Source organism: Ptychodera flava, chromosome 17 (assembly GCF_041260155.1).
Source record: "Ptychodera flava strain L36383 chromosome 17, AS_Pfla_20210202, whole genome shotgun sequence".
NCBI classification, from domain to species: domain Eukaryota; kingdom Metazoa; phylum Hemichordata; class Enteropneusta; family Ptychoderidae; genus Ptychodera; species Ptychodera flava.
The window spans coordinates 27631020-27649466 of record NC_091944.1 but is presented as its reverse complement, the minus strand read 5'-3'; the positions used below and the strand labels follow the sequence as shown (position 1 = coordinate 27649466).

At 38.7% G+C, this 18447-nt stretch overlaps 1 protein-coding gene and 1 long non-coding RNA gene across 12 annotated transcripts in view; both read right to left on the bottom strand.

The window, feature by feature from the left end:
* Nucleotides 1-964: 964 nt before the first annotated feature.
* LOC139115946 (uncharacterized) lies at nucleotides 965-3110 on the bottom strand. Its single transcript, XR_011548207.1, has 3 exons — nucleotides 2928-3110; nucleotides 1747-2308; nucleotides 965-1260 (listed from the first exon to the last, which is right to left on the bottom strand). It is a non-coding gene; the product is annotated as an uncharacterized lncRNA (long non-coding RNA).
* Nucleotides 3111-6044: 2934 nt separating this feature from the next.
* The window catches only part of LOC139115940 (monocarboxylate transporter 13-like), a 40295-nt gene continuing 27892 nt past the window's right edge, over nucleotides 6045-18447 (bottom strand). The window contains exons 1-8 of one of the 11 annotated variants that reach the window (XM_070678381.1): nucleotides 15587-15820; nucleotides 14532-14929; nucleotides 12458-13772; nucleotides 11873-12058; nucleotides 10726-11285; nucleotides 9072-9276; nucleotides 7698-7862; nucleotides 6045-7040 (exon numbers count right to left, since the gene is read on the bottom strand). In XM_070678381.1, the coding sequence (XP_070534482.1) occupies nucleotides 6832-7040; nucleotides 7698-7862; nucleotides 9072-9276; nucleotides 10726-11285; nucleotides 11873-12058; nucleotides 12458-12617 (1485 nt within the window). In that variant the 5' untranslated portion in view covers nucleotides 12618-13772; nucleotides 14532-14929; nucleotides 15587-15820 and the 3' untranslated portion in view covers nucleotides 6045-6831. Of the gene's footprint in view, nucleotides 7041-7697; nucleotides 7863-9071; nucleotides 9277-10725; nucleotides 11286-11872; nucleotides 12059-12457; nucleotides 13773-14531; nucleotides 15561-15586; nucleotides 15821-18447 lie in introns of those variants that run through there. The other 10 variants (XM_070678390.1, XM_070678387.1, XM_070678384.1 and 7 more) reach the window with 10 other exon arrangements.

The following is an 18447-nucleotide window of genomic DNA, read 5'->3' as shown; positions in this document are numbered from 1 at the left end:
ATATCGTATACCAATAATGAAAGAAAGAATGAACAGAAACAGATAATGTACATGTCAGGTAATTATGAAAGACCAGTCTCAATAGGTTAAACCCGGAATTCGAATGGAACATGGCAAAAACGCGGACACATTTCTATACAGGATCGTACACATAGTTTGCCTCTCCAGAGGGCGCCGTCTATGACCTTTGGCTTTACAGAGACGCGTCTCTGAGAGGCAAACTGTCATAGACGGCACCCTCTAGTGAGGCAAACACATGGATTGTTTGTACCGTCATCATGTGATGTCTTGGGTGTACCGATTCCATATAACACATCGCGTCCTTTTAGTTCCGGAGTAGAACCATTAAGACGACACCGAAGGATTCAACGTGTGCGATTGCCAAGGCTGGCATCGTTCCAAATGCACAGTTTTCTGGGCACCATTGCCTTCTGCTGTTGTCTAAATGTTAAAAAAAAGCTTTAAAGTTGGCCAGTTTTTCATCTGTTGAAATAAATGTGTGCAGCATTGTAGACACCACCGATATAAATGAGGTTAAACCAATTCCAATTCCATGCCCGGGACTGTGAAGAGTATGTCAAGTATCACTACGTAAGATTTCAGGGGATTTTGAGCAAATTTGGAGTATACAAGTAGATGAATGTTTTCAAAAACATGGTGTGCTAATCTATATATCTATGGCGTCACGCGCTCCATGACCGGCAACCATGCGTCTGCTCGGTTTTGGTGGCATTGTTTTGCATCCTCGGGTCAATAAATGCATAAAACTCATATTTTCGTAGATTTGACAAATTTTCCCTAAACAACCGTTTCTAGATACTTGCATCCTTCGGTATCGCCTTGACATTATTAAAGAAAATCGCTTATATGCTGAAAAAGATTCATATGTCGTTTTAAAAGGAGACACAAAGTATCACATCGGACATCCGTCTAGTTTTATTTTCACATCCTGTTCTTTAATCTATGTTTTCTTTCCAACAATTGAGTTGAGAAAGTTTTCCATTTACCAATTCTGGATGCATTCATTGAAGGGATGTGACTCCAAAAATACTTACCCGTGAAGATTCTGGTGTAAGTACTGATAATTAGGGAGCTGGCACATACAAACATGGTGACAGCATACGGTATGCAGTGATTGAAAGATCCTATACTACCGAGAGCGCCGAACGACGGTCGTCCAACTAACTGTGCCAATCCCATGACGGCTGGTATATATGCGCCCATATTGTCTGATATACCAAAGTCACGAGCACGTCTTACCTGCAGAAAAGTTTGATATTGTTACTATGATGGATCCCATTCCGTACCGGCGGCGACGTTGTTGCATCTTGTGGTTTTCCGGCGTGATACTTTCTCGTATCACGAGACATATGACAACAGCTTAACGTAGTTCAGTCTGAGCACTTTAAGCGTGTTTCCTTGTGCATATATACACCAATTGACTCTCTTTTTCTATTTTTTCGGCTCAATCATAACGACATCTTGTATCAATGACGAGGTAGAGAATAATGCATACTATTAATAGCAGCGATATATTTTATTAGTGGCGAAAGATGAACTAATACATTGCATGTTTCGTATTTGTTTCTTTACACGCATTCAAAAAACATGGCAGAGTCCATGAATTTGGTCAAGGACATATCCGATTACTCGTAAAGTGTATTGAACCTGCGCGTCAGTAGTCAGTTAGCAGCCAGCGCGACTATTAGTCATATAGCTAAAGTCTTTTATCTGTTTAATACTTACTAGATGCACTGTAGTTGAAGTGGTTCCAAAGATTTACCCGATGCCAATGATACACACTATTATGAACACAGGCTCCTTAAACAATGTGAAGTCATATATGGTTAATAAATATGACTTCAAACGTCGCGAACGTGTCCTGTTCGGTTTCTGAGGTACAGTTTTACTCTCCACTTTAATCATAAAAGCTGATTCTGCAGATTCGTCACCAATAAGTTTTAAGTCTTTGTCTTTAATGCCATGAATTATGTTTATACGCATCCACTGTCTGCCTTTGATCTTTGAACGAGCTTATCAGGTGACTCGTATATTTGTGTTGGCTGAGTCGTTTTCAAAGGTCTCATAAGAGCCCCTGCCAGGCACAAATGCGAAGTGAAAGCTGACATTATTAGCAGCATTCCTCTCCAGCCGTACCGATCTACCATCAATTGAGTCACGATTGATAAGACAAACTGACCGGCACCAGACCCCGCCATGGCCAGTCCAATAGCGATGGGGAATCGCTTCTTGAAATATATGCTGACGATTTCAAAACAGACCACAAAAGGTAGGCCCATCCCTATTCCTGCATGTAAAATAGATTGTTTGTAGAAGGTTCAGTGTCGTGTGGCAATGAATTGCTGCGAAGTGATAACGTACGTGTAAGAGCAATCAGATGAAGTGCGATCAAAGTTGACAGAATTCCCTGACAAATTCTTTGGTTTTATCCTTTGACGAATTAAAACCATACAGTGAATGGGCTCAGGTCACATTTCGGTGGAATGGTAGTTTTCAGTTAGCCAAGCAGGGAATAAGTTTCGATTGAAAACTATAGGGCGCGTTATTTTCAATATATGTAGTATCCATGATTGAAGCAATTTCATTTTTCTTGGATTTAAAGCCTTCAGTTTCCCAAGAAAAGGAAGAACTTGACGACACGATTGAGGTCACAGGTCAATTATGAGCCTTTCGCAACAATATTCTTGTCGAAAAGACAATAAATTTTAAACAATACAGATTTTAAAAACAACATTTCCACGTATTATTTGACATCAGAGCCATAAATCACTTCTTTTAAAGGCATATCTACTGACGATGAGGTGTATCATCTTAACAAGAACAAAATAGAGAATATGACCATAAAGCTATACCTAAACAAGAGAGGGAATATCCTTTGGAATATGAACATTTATGAACAATCTTACCTGATAAAACTCCAAAAGTGAAGTACAGTTGATATATACTTGTTGTGAATCCACTCGTAAAGATTCCTACCGATGCTAAAACGCCTGCAACCATTACGGTTTTTCTGTGTCCAAATCTTTTAGCCAAAGCCACACCATAGCTTGAGGACAATGTTAAGACTAAGGTAAAGATTCCGCCGATCCATGCTGGCAATAGCCAAAAAAAATCGACAAAATATTGATGTACAAGATGTAATTTAAAATCCGAATGAAATCTGATATCTGACTGTACAGTAGCCTTGACTGTTCAAAATGACGTTCAATAGAAACTTGACACATAGATAAGGTGATATCCCCCTATTCAAGGTGACACCATCACAAGCGGGTAATGAAGTTTACATGAATTGTAACAGCCTTTGCAAAATGTTCAGTTGATGCTGAAATTTCTATTTCTATTCACTGACTGCAGATAGAAAAGTTATATCAATGCTACAGGAAATTATCATGATTTCGTCATTTGAGGGCACTGTGGCAAAAAAGATATTCACACAGCCCGAATAACAGTGACATCGAATCAATGTTTAGCCCTTTTCTGTATCCTAAGCTTACCTGTGACAGCCTTTGATTCTCCGAACGCATCAAAAAACGCAACGTACAGGACCGAAAAGGAATGCACATTTCCTGTACTTATGAAGAATCCCACGAACGCCGCAAAGAAAATCACCCATCCCCATCCTCCGTCTGGAGGTTCTTCTGTGGCTTCTTCCATTTTCTTTGAAAACGTGTGAGGGTGAAATAATTTTTCCCCAAATAGCAGCATGAATATCATGATCGCTTGATTTTGGCAAAAGTTGAAAAAATGAAGGTTTCTTTTAGCTTATTTCTCGTCTAAAACAGGTACTTACTCGGTCGAAAATGTATATCCTACTTTCCATCGTGTCCAAAGGAAATGGCACAAGTGAGATTATGGTACCAACTGTAGGAATGCGACAAGCTTGGAGTAAGCTCATATTGATAATTTGTGTAAGGAACTGTCGGTGCGGATTGGGATTCTCAGGAAACTGCGACCTTTGGCCTAATTAAATATTTTTTGTTAGTGTATAATTACTTTTCTTTTTGCCCTTGATTATTGTTGTACTGTATGGGGTAATACCTCGGAGACAAATATGCCTGACATTACAAACTTCAAAAAAGAGCTGGTAAGTTATATTGGGAGTATATGTTACAGGTTTCTTCCCGCTGTCTTCTTTCAAGTCTCCATTGGCTAGCGGCTACCAAGCGATATCCGTATTCTTTTATTGTAGTTAAGACAATTATAACACTGAATGAACTTGCATCCGACAATTTACAGCGGTATTCTTATAATACCGAGATGTATCATTTCATTGCTCGAAGCTCTAGCAATGCCTATTTTTATGTTTAAACTTTTAAGACTGCAACTCGACAGAGATCATTTTTATGCCGTGCTTCAATCATTTGGAATAGATATTCGTTCATTTGTAAGAAAAATCGAAAGTTTGTCACAGTTCAAAGCGTAGTTACGTAGTTTTCTTCATGCTAAGGTTAAGAATGAAGGCTTTTCACTCGATAAGGTGTCATAAGTAATCGTATTTGGATTCTGTGTCGCAGTCAACAAAATGATGATGTCACGACGACTGAGAGAGCTTTGGACCACTGTTAAAGTCGCGGAAAAAGTACGCCCAAAGCATGAAAGCACTCTCGTTTGTGGAAAGTTCAGGCTGTCGGGTCTAGTCATGCGAATACTAACCTCCGCATTCGCACCTCCTGAAGTTCAGCTTACAATAATTGCTTGATTATACGAATACTTCTAATTCTACGTAATTATACACTGTTGACATGGTAGTGTCGCTAATGCACATTTCAAAGTTGTATGACCAAGGGTAAATGTCAGTATCGTGAAATTCTACACTGCAGTAAGTACTCGGACAACAACCGTCACCACATATTCACATATGCAGCTGTTTAACCAACGAAACCGCCCGGATGTAATGTCATATCAGGACACTGCTGAGTCGTGCTCAGCTGCGAGTTCTGCCCTCGAAAGTATTATTTGGTAACGTCAATCTATTATCTGTTTCTTCAAATTCAATAGACGTTTTGAATCCCACACCTGACGGAAGTGTCATCGAGTACCTTTATCTTGTTTTCTACCTCCGTAATCGTACAGAGAAAACCAACCAATAATTGTGATTACCGAGTGCAAGGGATTGTGGATAGCGTCGTGCTTCCAACATTGAATTGTGTATTTTTTCTTAATTTCAACCACAGGAATCTTTCAACATAATTAGGTCAACCATATTACGTTGCAGTATACTGAAATTTTGGACGCGAACGTGGACTTTAAACCTTATCATTTTTAACGTGCTCTTCCCAACACCTGATGCTTTATTGTAATGTGCAGGAATGGTTCATAGCATCTGGGCAGCTAAACTTATGGAGGTCATTCGTAAATTTCAATGTTTCAATAGGTATGTTCGCGGTAAATGCTCTAACGTACCTCGCTGAGGTCATCTGAACAAAGACCTATACAAACGATGTAATGGCCTCAAATTTTCAGATCAAACAGGCTTGGCCTCATGACGTCAAGAAGAGTTGCTGCATTTCAAACAGGAGTCATGTGTGATGCACGGTAGGTTGATTGAAGGACCATTAACATGAGTTCAGGAACTGTATGGCCGTCAGGGTTGTTGTGACGAAGTCTCGTTCAAGTGACCTACCTCTTCAAAGAATCAAAAACCGTCACGCCTGTGACTTTCAAATCATGGACATGTATGTTGTGTGAGATCCGCCATATCAGAAAATCGCGCACTTATCCTGGGCATTCACATTTTCTCAGGGTTCAATAGTACAGTGAAGAGAAGGGTAGATACTTTAGACACAGATAGAGACACGGTTGTGAGCCTCTCACTGGGACAGTCTTCTTACTTCCTTGTCGAGAGAAGAAAGTTGGACGAACTACTTGTTGATGAGGGCGCTTGAGCAGAGTAGGGAAGGCTGATTCCTTGACACAGGCGTTGTTTCTCTTCTCAGTCCGGGGTCACGCATTATATTTCTATGTTAATATTTCGACAACGTTTTTCAACATATAGTTCGTTACCCGATTCTAATAGGTAAAACAACTGTTAACATTCATTTAATTCTTGCAAGGTCAAATTTGAGGTCATATGTCATAATTGAAAAGACTCTGAACTTATCACTCAAATACGTTGAAAATTCATTAATAGGACTGTGTTTCTATCAATTTAATTTATATGGACACATAGAAAGAAACATCAAACTCTTTATAACCAGCAAGTACAAGACTTTGCACGTTGACAGAGCTGCATTCTAGCCAAACAGTAGGAAGCAGACATAACAATAGATTCAAACAAAGTCATGTTTTATGATTCAAAATGTAAGACATAAACGTCAAGGTTTCAACCTTTTTGAGCTTTGATATCAAAATAACAGTTTCATCATTGAAAATTAAGTAAATTCATTGGCTCATCCTGGGCCTCGCCACAATTCAAAGGGCTTCCAATCCATGTACTGTCTTACACATTTGTGTGTGGCATAAACGCCATGGTGAGTGTAAATGCTTCATTGAAATTTTAATCCTGTCATAGAAATCATATCGATAGGTCAGCGTAAGTTGTAAGAACGTTGCGTGAGATGTACCTCTTCCGCGACCATTGTGTTTCTACTTTATGAAGTGCCTGTCAGCATCTCTTGTGGATTTATGCAATGAAAGATAAGGTCTCTTAATATAGGCACCCATGTTTATTTGCCTCATAGTTGTGTTGTCACCATTATATAGACTTTTTATAATTGTCTTATCTTTAGTTATGTGGTTCGGCAAAATACCGTAGAGACAGTGTAGCTTTTTAACCGTGATTCATCAAGGTCATAGAGGCAAATCATTTTGCTATACGGTTGTTGTATATTGTATGATGAGTTTTTCACTTATTGAGGAAGTCACATTGTTTTGCACTTCGACGTTTCCCTTATGGCACCGATGTGTGCTACTTCTTTTCACCACTGGCAATAACACAGCTAACACAGATGCAAGCAGCAAACATACCCCTGATAGCCAATAAAATCCATCGTAAACTCCCAAAGAATCGCGCATCCATCCTATGGGGAAAAGGAGACGGTAAATTGTAAGAGTAAACAAATCATATTAGATCACCTGTAAGCTTACAGCAAAACCATGAATCTATATATGAATACGTGTATGCAACTGTGTAATAATGTCCGCCTAGTGTCCATCCTTACATGCGTCTGTCTGTCTGTCTGTCTGTCTGTCTGTCTGTCTGTCTGTCTGTCTGTACGTCGGCCCGTTTGTATGTATGATGGCTGGCAAACAAGTGCTATATTTATTTTGCTTGTCTTTTCAAAATGCGTGTACCTACGGTTGAATTAATCGAGGTATTTAAAGTAGATATTAAAAATGAAGGCAGTAATGTTTATTATACTTGTGGTTTTGTTGTGCAATTTAACTCTGAAGCTCCATCGGTTGTAATTTTTCATGTTTTTATCGGTATGTCTGTAAAATACACTGTAATTGTCCTTCTCCCTGCCAAAAAGTTATTTGTCCAAATAAAGCGATTTGTGCTTTGAACCACCAACTATCCAATTTTAAACCATTCTACCAATTTTTTTTTCTGATTTTTAAGAAGTATTTATGATTTTATCAAATTTTGGTTTTTACCCTATTTCGAGAAGGCCTTCTTTTTAACGAATAAAACTTTATCAATTACAGTTACAGATAATTGTAATCTTAAGGTTTACCTCCCAATGGCCCAATGAAGAGTGAAGCCATTCCTTGAACATGTAGTAGGATTGATATTCCTTGACCAATCCTCTCGTTTCCAAGGAAATGTTTCAGTACAACTGTTTTGTACACGGCGAATCCTCCAGTACATATACCATATATGGAGAGTAACACTATTTGAGCTGCATTTGGAACAACGTTTCATACATCACTATTTGATGTTACAGTGAATGTGACGTCATGGAAAGTTGCATTTTCCTTAAGGACGAATATTCATAAGTAATTAGAGTAGTACTATATAATATGCAAGACTTGAAATTACGAAATGGCCAATGAATATGAACATACTGTATACCAAAAATAAAAGAAAGAATGAGCAGGAACAGATAATGTACGAGTCGGGTGAATATGAAAGACCAATCTCAATAGGTTAAACCCGAAATTCGAATGGAATATGACACAAACGCGGACATATTTCCATACGCGATCGTCCACAGGGTTTATTCGTACCGTCATCACCTGATGTCTTGGGCGTACCGAGTCTATAGAACACATCACGATTTTTTAGTTCCGGGGAAGAACCATTTTGATGTTACTGAAGGATTCAACGCGAGCGCGATTGCCAAGACTGGCGGTGCACAAAATATGCCCTATTGCACGTGAAAATCGTTACCGTTTACATAGTTTGCTAGAAACTATCGCCTTTTGCTGTTGTGTAAATGTTCAAAAGCTTAAAAGCTGGTCAATTTTATATCTGTTGAAGTAAATTTCGGCAGAATTGTAAACACCGCCTAGATAAATCAGATACGTAAAGTTGACCATGCGTTTAAGAAAATTCTCGACAATTTTTGAGCTATGGCAAGAATACGATTAAAAATTTTACGAAATTACGAAGTGGACATTTGAAATTTCAAAACATAATTTTCATTCACGGCTCACAAAATCCATGCCCGGGAAGAAGTATGTCAGGTATCACTATGTAAAATTTTAGGGGATTTTGAGGTAGCTGAATCTTTTCAAAACCATGGTGTGCTAATCTTCATATATATGACGTCATTCGTTCCATGACTGGCAACCATGTGTTTGCTCGGTTTGTTGTTTTGCCTCTTCGGGTCAATAAATACACAAAAAGTCATGTTTTGACAAATTTGCCTTAGCAACCGTTGCCTAGATACTTGAGTCCTTCGGTATCGCTTTAACATTAAAAACATCGGCTAATATGCTGAAAAAAGATTTCGTATGTTTTTGATAAGGAGATATGCATATCCAGATTTACTTTTACATCCTGTTCTTTATTCTATGTTTTCGTTCCAACAATTGAGTTGGGAAAGTTTTCCATTCACCAATTCTGGTTGCATTTATTGAAAGGAAGTGACTCCAAAAATACTTACCCGTGAAGGTTCTGGTGTAAGTACTGATAATTAGGGAGCTGGCACATACAAACAAGGTGACAGCATACGGTATGCAGGGATTGAAAGATCCTATACTACCAAGAGCGCCGAACGATGGTCGTCCAACTAACTGTGCCAATCCCATGACGGCCGGTATATATGCGCCTATATTGTCTGATATACCAAAGTCACGAGCACGTCTTACCTGCAGAAAAGTGCGATATTGTTATCGGTCGGTGATGGATCCCATTTCGTACCGTAGGCGACATCATGCGATCTTGTAGATTTTCAGCGTGACACTTTCTCGCATCACAAGACACGTGACAACATCTTAAGGTAGTATGCGCCTCGAAAGGGAAAAGACTTAAATGTCCCTCAAACCTTCCACGAAGAAATGTGAACCATTCTCTTGCAAAATCAAGAATAAAAATAAGCGGTTGCCACGCAAAATTTTGTACAAGAGTGCCAAATTACCTAAACTTTACACATTTGAAATTCAAAATTGCCCCCATCCTTATAATAACTCTATGGGAAAAATACAATTTCTAGGAGAGTGAACAGTTTTCTTACTCGAACAGGTCTAAAGTAAGCCCCTACAAGTGGTAGATCAGAGGAGAATTTAAACAGACTAGAACATTGACTATCAAAGTCTCGGTCTCGTGATAAGTTGAAGATACTACAGTATTGGATAGCATTCAGCAATTTTCTATTTTTGATGAAGGGTTTTTATCCAAAGATATAAGTAAGAAAAGAAAGTAAGGTTCATAAAATGTTTTGCATCATATCATATGGGGCTAAGCCTTTGGTTTCGCGCCAGGGGTTAAGATAAGACATTATTTCCACCTGAAGATTCGCAGTCGATGTTTACATGGTCAACAATAGTATTGATTCATGATAAGTAATAAGAAATAATGAAACAGAATTTATTGTTACGTGATATGTACATTATTGTGTCAACAATTAATTTAAACATCCAGTATATTTGGTCACACACCGGTGCGCACAGTTCACACAGCCAGGTATTGGCAGAAATAGATTTTCTGTTAATCTGACAAAAAGTTGGACATAGATGTCAATTTTTGTACATAACATTTTGCGTTTACCACAATACAAGTCATAACCCAATGTGTTAATAAGGGTCATATTGTGCCAGCATTGTCATTGCCATAGCAACTGTACTGCTCAACATCCAATCGCAAACTGAAAACCTTTCGGTCTAAAAATTTGCAATTTTTGCATCTTGTTAATGACACAAAAGGTGTTCTTGTATATGTAAACGTATTCGTCTGCAAGTTTAGTCCCAGCATTCTAAGCGTGTGTTCTTGTGCATATGCACTACTGTAACAGTTTTCTCCTTTTTTTTTCTATTTTTACGGCGTATTTATTACGATATCGTGTATCAATGAAGAGGTAGAGAAAAATGCTTATGGGTTAATTGCAGCGAAATATTTTGTTAGTGGCGAGTTAACAAATAATACATTGTATGGTTCGTATTTCTTTCTATAGGCCTACAAGCACTCGAAAACCATGGCGGCGTCCATATTCGGTTACTCGCAATTGGCAAAGTGTATTGAACCTGCGCGTGCGTAGTCAGTTAGCAGCTGGCGCGACTATTAATCGTATAGTTATACTCGTTTATCCGTTTAATACTTACTAGATGCACTGTAGTTGAAATGGTTCCAAAAACTTGTCCAATGCCAATGATGCACACTATTATGTACACAGGCTCCTTAAACAATGTAAAGTCATATATGGTTATTAAATACGACTTCAAACGTCGCGAACGTGTCCTGCTCGGTTTCTGAGGTACAGGTTTGCTCTCCAATTGAACCATAAAAACTGATTCTGCAGATTCGTCACCAATAAGTTTTAAGTCTTTGTCTTCAATGCCATGAATTGTGTTTACGCATCCACTCTCTGTCTCTGATGTCTTAACGATCTTATCAGGTGACTCGTATATTTGTGATGGCTGATTCGTTTTCAAAGGTCTCATAAGAGCCCCTGACAGGCACAAATGCGAAGTAAAAGCTGACATTATTAGTAGCATTCCTCTCCAGCCATACCAATCTACCATCAATTGAGTCATGACTGATAAGACAAACTGACCAGCACCAGACCCCGCCATAGCCAGTCCAATAGCGATGGGGAATCGTTTCTTGAAATATATGCTGACGATTTCAAAACAGACCACATAAGCTAGGCTCATCCCTATTCCTGCGTGTAAATTAGATTATTTGTAGAAGGTTCAGTGTCCTGTGGCAATGAATTGCTGCGAAGTGATAACGTACGTGTCAGAGCAATCAGGTGTAGTACGACCAAAGTTGACAAATTTGACTGACAAATTATTTGAGTTTACTCTTTGACGCATTAAATCCATACAGTGAATTGGCTCTGGTCACGTTTCGGTTGAATAGCAGTTTTCAGTTAGACTGTTAGCCAAGCGGGGAATAAGTTTCGATTGACTACTATAGTGCGCTTGATTTTTAATATATGTAGCATATATGCTTGAAGCAGTTACATTTTTATCGGATTTAAACCCTTCAGTGTTCGAAGAAAAGGTAAGAACTTGTCATTATAAGCCTTTCAAAACTTTTAGTCTTGTTATAGACATAATTTTAAATACAGATTCTAAAAACATCATTTTACGTATTATTTAACATCTGGCACAAAAATATATTCTATCAGAGGCATACACTCCAATGATGATGAGGTGTATTGTCAGAACAAAGACAAAAGTGACGGAAAATATGTCCATAAAGCTGTACAACCTTTGGGATATGTGGATTTATGAACTATCTTACCTGTTAAAACTCCAAAAGTGAAGTACAGTTGGTATACATTTGTTGTGAAGCCACTAGTAAGAATTCCTACCGATGCTAAAACGCCTGCAGCCATTACGGTTTTTCTGTGTCCAAATCTTTTAGCCATAGCCACGCCATAACTTGTGGAAAATGTTAAGACTAAGGTAAAGATTCCACCGATCCATGCTGCCGGTACGAAAAAATATTGACAAAATATTGATTTACAAGATGTAATTTAAAATCCAAAGGAAATCTGATATCTAAGTAGACTGTATAATAACCTTGACTGTTCAAAATGACGGTCAATGGAAACTTGATAGATGAGGTGATATCCCCTATGCAAGGTGACACCATCACCTGCAGGAATGAAGTCTACATGAATTTCAACAGCCTTGAAAAATGTTCAGTTGGTGCTGAAATTTGTATTTCTCTATTCTGATGGGAGATTCAAAGGTTATATCAATGTTCAAGGAAATTATCATTATTTCGTCATTTGAGGGTAATGTCGCGACAAAGATATTCACATGGCCACAATAACAGAGACATCGAATCAATGTGTAGCCCTTTTCTGTATCCTACGCTTACCAGTGACAGCCTTTGATTCTCCAAACGCATCCAAAAACGCAACATATAGGACCGAAAAGGAATGTACATTTCCTGTACTTATGAAGAATCCCAAGAACGCCGCAAAGACAATCGCCCATCCCCATCCTCCGTCTGGAGGTTCTCCTTTGGCTTCTTCCATTTTCTTTGAAAACCTGTGTGACTGAAATAATTTTTCCCAAAATAGTAGCAATGCATGAATATCACGATCGCTTGATTTTGGCAAAACTAGAAAAAAACTGAAGATTCTTTTAGCTTATATTTCTTAAAAAACGGGAAGGTAGGTCGAAAATGTATATCCTACTTTCCACCGTGTATAAAGGAAATGGCACAAGTGAAAATATGGTACCAACAGTAAGAATGCGACAAGATTGGAGTAAGCTCATATTGATAACTTGTGTAACGAGAACGGTCGATACGGATTGGGTTTCTCAGGAAACTGCAACCCTTGGCCCCAATCAATATTCTTTCATTAGTATAAAGTGCAACATTTGTTCTGTACTTGATTATTGTTGTACTGTATGGGGTAATACCTCGAAGACAAATCTACAACGACTTTACAAAGTTCAAAAAAGAGCTAGTATGGGTTATATCGGGGATAAATGCCACAGTTTCTTCCCGCCCTCTTCTTTGAAGTCGACATTGGTTACCTTTTGATTTTCGAATTGATTATTTTGTTGCAGTTCAGACATTTAAAATACTAAATGGTTTGCACCTGATTTTTACAGAAGTCTTCCTATGTTTCTGAGATGTATCATTTCAATATCTGAAGTTCTAGCATTGCTGATCTGTATGTTCCAACTTTTAAGACAGCAACTGGGCAGACATAATTCTTATGCGCATGCCATGCTTCAAAAAGGCAGTTCCCTACGGCTAAGAATGAAGGCCCTTCACTCGATAGGATTTCATAAGTTAATGTTAACTTTCGTATTTTTGGACTTTGAAGGCTCTGATGTAAATTGCGATATTTTTCACTCAAACTACCATCTTGACATAAAGTGAAATGATAACAATAATAAAAGCTATTTCCGAAATTTACACGCATATATTTTTAAATACTTGCGTTACCCCTTTGTTTCACTGCCGTACTATTTTCTTCTCAGTCTGCAAAAATAATTATGTCACGATGACTGTTGTTGGCTAAATATGCCGCCGTGACATTACAATGGACTACTGTTGAAGCGGAAAAGTACGTGCATGGCATGAAAGTACTCTCGATAACGTGGAAAGCTGGGGCTGTCGGGTCTGGTCATGCGAATACCAACTTCCGCATTCGCACCCTCCGAAGTCCTATTGCCTGCGAATATTAGGCTTAATTGTACACTGCTGACATGTTGAAAAATGAAGCCATGCAAACAACTTCAACGTTCGATGTTTCGTCGTCTAATTTCAGAGCTTGCCACTGTACAGATGTGCTGATCACCTGATCTTTCCAGGTGACTGTGCTCATTAATATGCAGTCAAAATTCTGACTGAAACGGTAGCCCATGCCCTGCCCCTGTTTTCGTTGGCAGCGCAGCCAGCGGTAGAAATGGGTCAGGGAACCAGTTTAACAGCTGAGTTCAACCAACGAAACCGCCCGGATGTCATGTCATATCAGGACACCGATGAGTCATGCTTAGCCATGAGCCCTGCCTTTGAAAGTTTAATTTGATAACATCAATCTATTGCCTGTTTCTTAAACATTAATAGACATTTTGAATCCCACACCCAACGGAAGTTTCATTTCGGTACCTTTGTTTTGTTTACTACCTCTGTAATCGTGAGTAGAAAACCACAAAACAGTGGTGATTACCGAGTGCAAGTATGGTGGCTATAGTGTCGTGCTACCAACATTGAATTTTACTGCATTCAAAAGGACACAAACAACCGAAAATTAATAATGACAGATGTGTCATGTGTAATCATCGCATATTCAAACTATGTTATGACGAAATCGGAACACCTTTGACGTTTGAACAGTCGCATACATTTGTTGGTTCAACCTCAGAAAACCAACTTAGATCAACCATATCACGTTGCGACTTTGGACGCGTACGTGGAACATGAAACTTACCGTGTTTCAGGGGGCGTTAATCCTTCAACCTGGTGCTTTGTTTGTAGTATACATGAGTGGTTCGGTTGTATCTGGGCAGCTAAACCTATATTGAGCTCATACGGAAATTTCAATGTTCTATTAAGTCGCTATGCTCGCGGTATGCTCTTACGTACCTCGCTGAGGTCATGTAAACAAACCTATACAAATGACGCAATGGCCTCCAGTTTCCAGATCCAGGCGTTATAACGTCAAGGTAAGAGTTGCTGCATTTCAAATGGGAGTCACATGTGATGTACGTTATGTTGATTGAAGGACCATGCACATGAGTTCATGAGCTGTTGTGTAAGATCCGTCATGCCAGAAAATCGCGCAATTATTCAAGGTCTTCACCTTTCACCCCTGTTCAATTATGCATACTGTAGACACAGATAGAGACACGGGTGTGAACCTCTCGCTGGGAGAGTATACCTCGATGTCGACAATGGACGATGTCGCCAATGAACATAACAAAGGTGAGTTACATGTCAGTGACATGTGATTTTATGCTGGAATAACGACTCGAACAACAATTGTGTCAATAGGTCACCACGCATATACACAGGCATATGCAGTTATGTTCCAACAACGACTTCGCCCGGATTTTGTATCATGAAGGGACATGCGTCTGTTTCTTCAAAATAAATAGACGTTCTAACCCCACACCTGGCGGATTTTTTTATCCGGGTACCTAGTTATTTTATCATTTTCGACCTCTTAATCGTACGTAAAGAATTACCCGATAATCGGACAATTACCGAATGCAAGATTAGTAATGTGGATAGCGTCATGCTCCCTACATTGAATTTGCTGAATTTGAAAGTACACAAACGACCGATTTTTAATTACGGGGAATGCATAACCATCTCATATTCAAGCTCTGTCTTAACCAGGTGGGTACATTTTGACGTTTATACACATACGCACACCAGCATATATTTGTTGGCTCAAACAAAGAAAATCAACATATTAGAGATCAACCATATCACATTGTAGTACACCGAACTTAGGACGCGAAGGTAGACCTTGAACCTTACCGTGTATCAACGGACACTTATCCCAAAACCTGGTGCTTTGCTTGTAATGAACAGGAGGGGTTCAGTGGCATCTGGGCAGCTAAACCGATTGAACTCATCCGTAACTTTCAATGTCTCAATCAGTACGTCCTCCGTCCCTGAGGTCATCCAAACAAAGACCTATACAAACGACGTAACGCCATATGGCCTCAAGTTTCCTGATCCAACAGGCTTGACCTTATGACGTCATCGTAGGAGTTGCTGTATTTCAAACAGGAGTCACCTGTGATGTATAGTATGTTGACCATGGACATAGGTTCAGGAGCTGTATTGCCGTAACAGTTTAATTGTAACGAAGTCTCGTTAAAGTGACCTCCCCCTTCACAAAATTAGTCACGCACGTGACTTGAACACGTATGTTGTGGAAGATCCACCATGTCAGAAAATAGCGCAATAATTCAAGGCTTTCAACTTTCAGTAAGATTAGATAATACAGTAAAGAGAATGGTACGTACTTTAGTCACTGATTGTGAACCTCTCATTGAGAGTGTCTTCTTACTTTCTTGTCGAGGGAAGAAAGTGGGACGAACCACATGTTGATGGCGGCGCTTGAGCAGAGTAGGGAAGGCCAATTACTTGACACAAACGTAGTTTTTCTTTGCAGTCCAGGGTTACACGTCAGATTTTTCTGTTAAGATCTCGATAACTTATGTCAACATATATCGTTTGCTACCCGATTCTGACAGAGGTAAAAGAACTTTGACCATACATTTTACACTTGGAAGGTCAAGGGAAATTTAAGGTCATGTGTCAGAAGGCAAAAGACAATGAAGTAATTTCTTCAATACGTTTAAAATTAAATGATATGACTGTATTTCTATCGATTTTATTTATAAGGACATTTATAACTTCAAGGAAATGTAAAGATCCTTATACCCTGCAAGTACAAGACTTTGCACGTTGAAAAGAATGCAACCTAGCCAAACTGTAGGAGGCAGACAAGACAGTAGATTTGCTCGAAGCCATGTTTAATGATTTAAAATAAAAGTCACGAGTGTCAAAAGGTTTCAACCCTTTTGAACTTTGATAGCAAAATGACATTTTCATCATTGAAAATCTTTAAGTAAATTCATTCGCCCATCCTGGGCCTCGCACAATTCAAGGCACCTAAAATCCATGTACTGTCTTAGACATTTGTATGTGGCATAAATGCCATATTGAGTATAAATGCTTCGTGAAATTTTATTCCTGTCAGAGAAATCATGTCGATAAGTCAGCGTAAAATGTTTAATAAGTTTCGTGAGATCGTGATCTAGATTACCAAAGGTAATATCACAACATTACCTTTTTCTGACATAGGCTCATAAACCTGAGCGGATCTTTTACATCAGGGATTAAGCGTTTACGTTGACGTAGGAAACGTCCATAGTTGCTGGTTCGGTGAAGCCAACAGAAAAAAAAAGCAGTCGAATTACTTTGTTGTGGAACTGGTGGGATTTTCGCCGGAATCGCATTCGAATAGTCATGATTTCAATAAAAAAAATAAACTGGGCGTCGTCTTTTAACAGTTTTGGAATGTCGATATTTATTTCACTGAATTGTTGACAGAGTGAAAAAAGCAAGGTACAATTCTCTCTAAGTGACATTGGCTACTCTTGGTCATTTCACCATTGTGATCGTCTGCTACAGTATGATAATAGAAATACCTTCGACGTCAAGGTAGACGTTTAACGCCAGCTGTAAAATATCCATGCGCGCACTGCTATTTTGACTTTCGTTAAAATCTATTTGATGCTAATCGATAATGGTAAAATTGTTTGACAATGCCACGCATTTAACTATATGTCATAGTGTTAACTGTGAAGAGACATAAAATACAAATATCATTGCTCGAATACATGCGTTTATTGTACCTTCGCAGCAGGAGACAATTTGCCCTAGTGGCATCAGGCAAATTGTCACCTGCTCTTGGGCACATAAAACCATGTCTTAAATAATATATACATTTATGACATGGTCTGAACAAATACATTGTAGTTCTTGAGTTGGTTTTCGAAAACATTATCTATAGGCCTACCTGTTGTTGTATAGATCATTTCCCCCAACCATGAGCTGAGTTTAATTAATAGTCTGGAATATTCTTAAGGTAATTCTCCTCCATGACCTTAAATTCAATTTGTCGTGTTTAGAACTTTCTTGAAATTCGATTAGTCGTGTTTACTACAAGCTAAGATATTTTAGAGCAGTAATTAGCATATCAATAGAAGTTCTGGATTGTTCTTAAAATCTCCAGATAGAATCATTGAGTATAAATAGGGCACAGTTTTTTAGATAGACATTTGAGGATAGTTTCACTGATGTGTTTACTTCAAGACTTTGGGATCAATATTCAGCAGTGTTAATTCCAAGACTTCACACTCCACTCGCTATATTTATTCTGTTGACTTTGCACGGGCCAACCTCAAGCCCGCAAGCCAAAGGAGTGCTCACTCATCGGCTTGTCTGACTAATTTCTGGACCTTTGTGCCGTCCAAGCTGAAATATGTAGCCTGTAAACTTTTACACTTGGTTCTTTATACCCGACTTAGTGATTAGATTTATATTTTGTAATAAATTTTATTTTCAAGAAAATCACTGACTTCACCTGTTTGTTTCTAACGTAACACTGTTAGAAGACTTCTTTGCACACCTTGCAGTCAATGCTATCGTCCAAATTTGTACACATGGAGTAAAGCCGGCATATATTTGTCGTAGACTCACTTATAAAATTCCTACGCTAACCGATGCTAAACACGGCTCCAGCCACAAAACGTTTAATATTTCCGAATGTTTGGTTAAAACAATACAGTTTGTTACAAAAACTTCAGTATTTATCCCTTGCA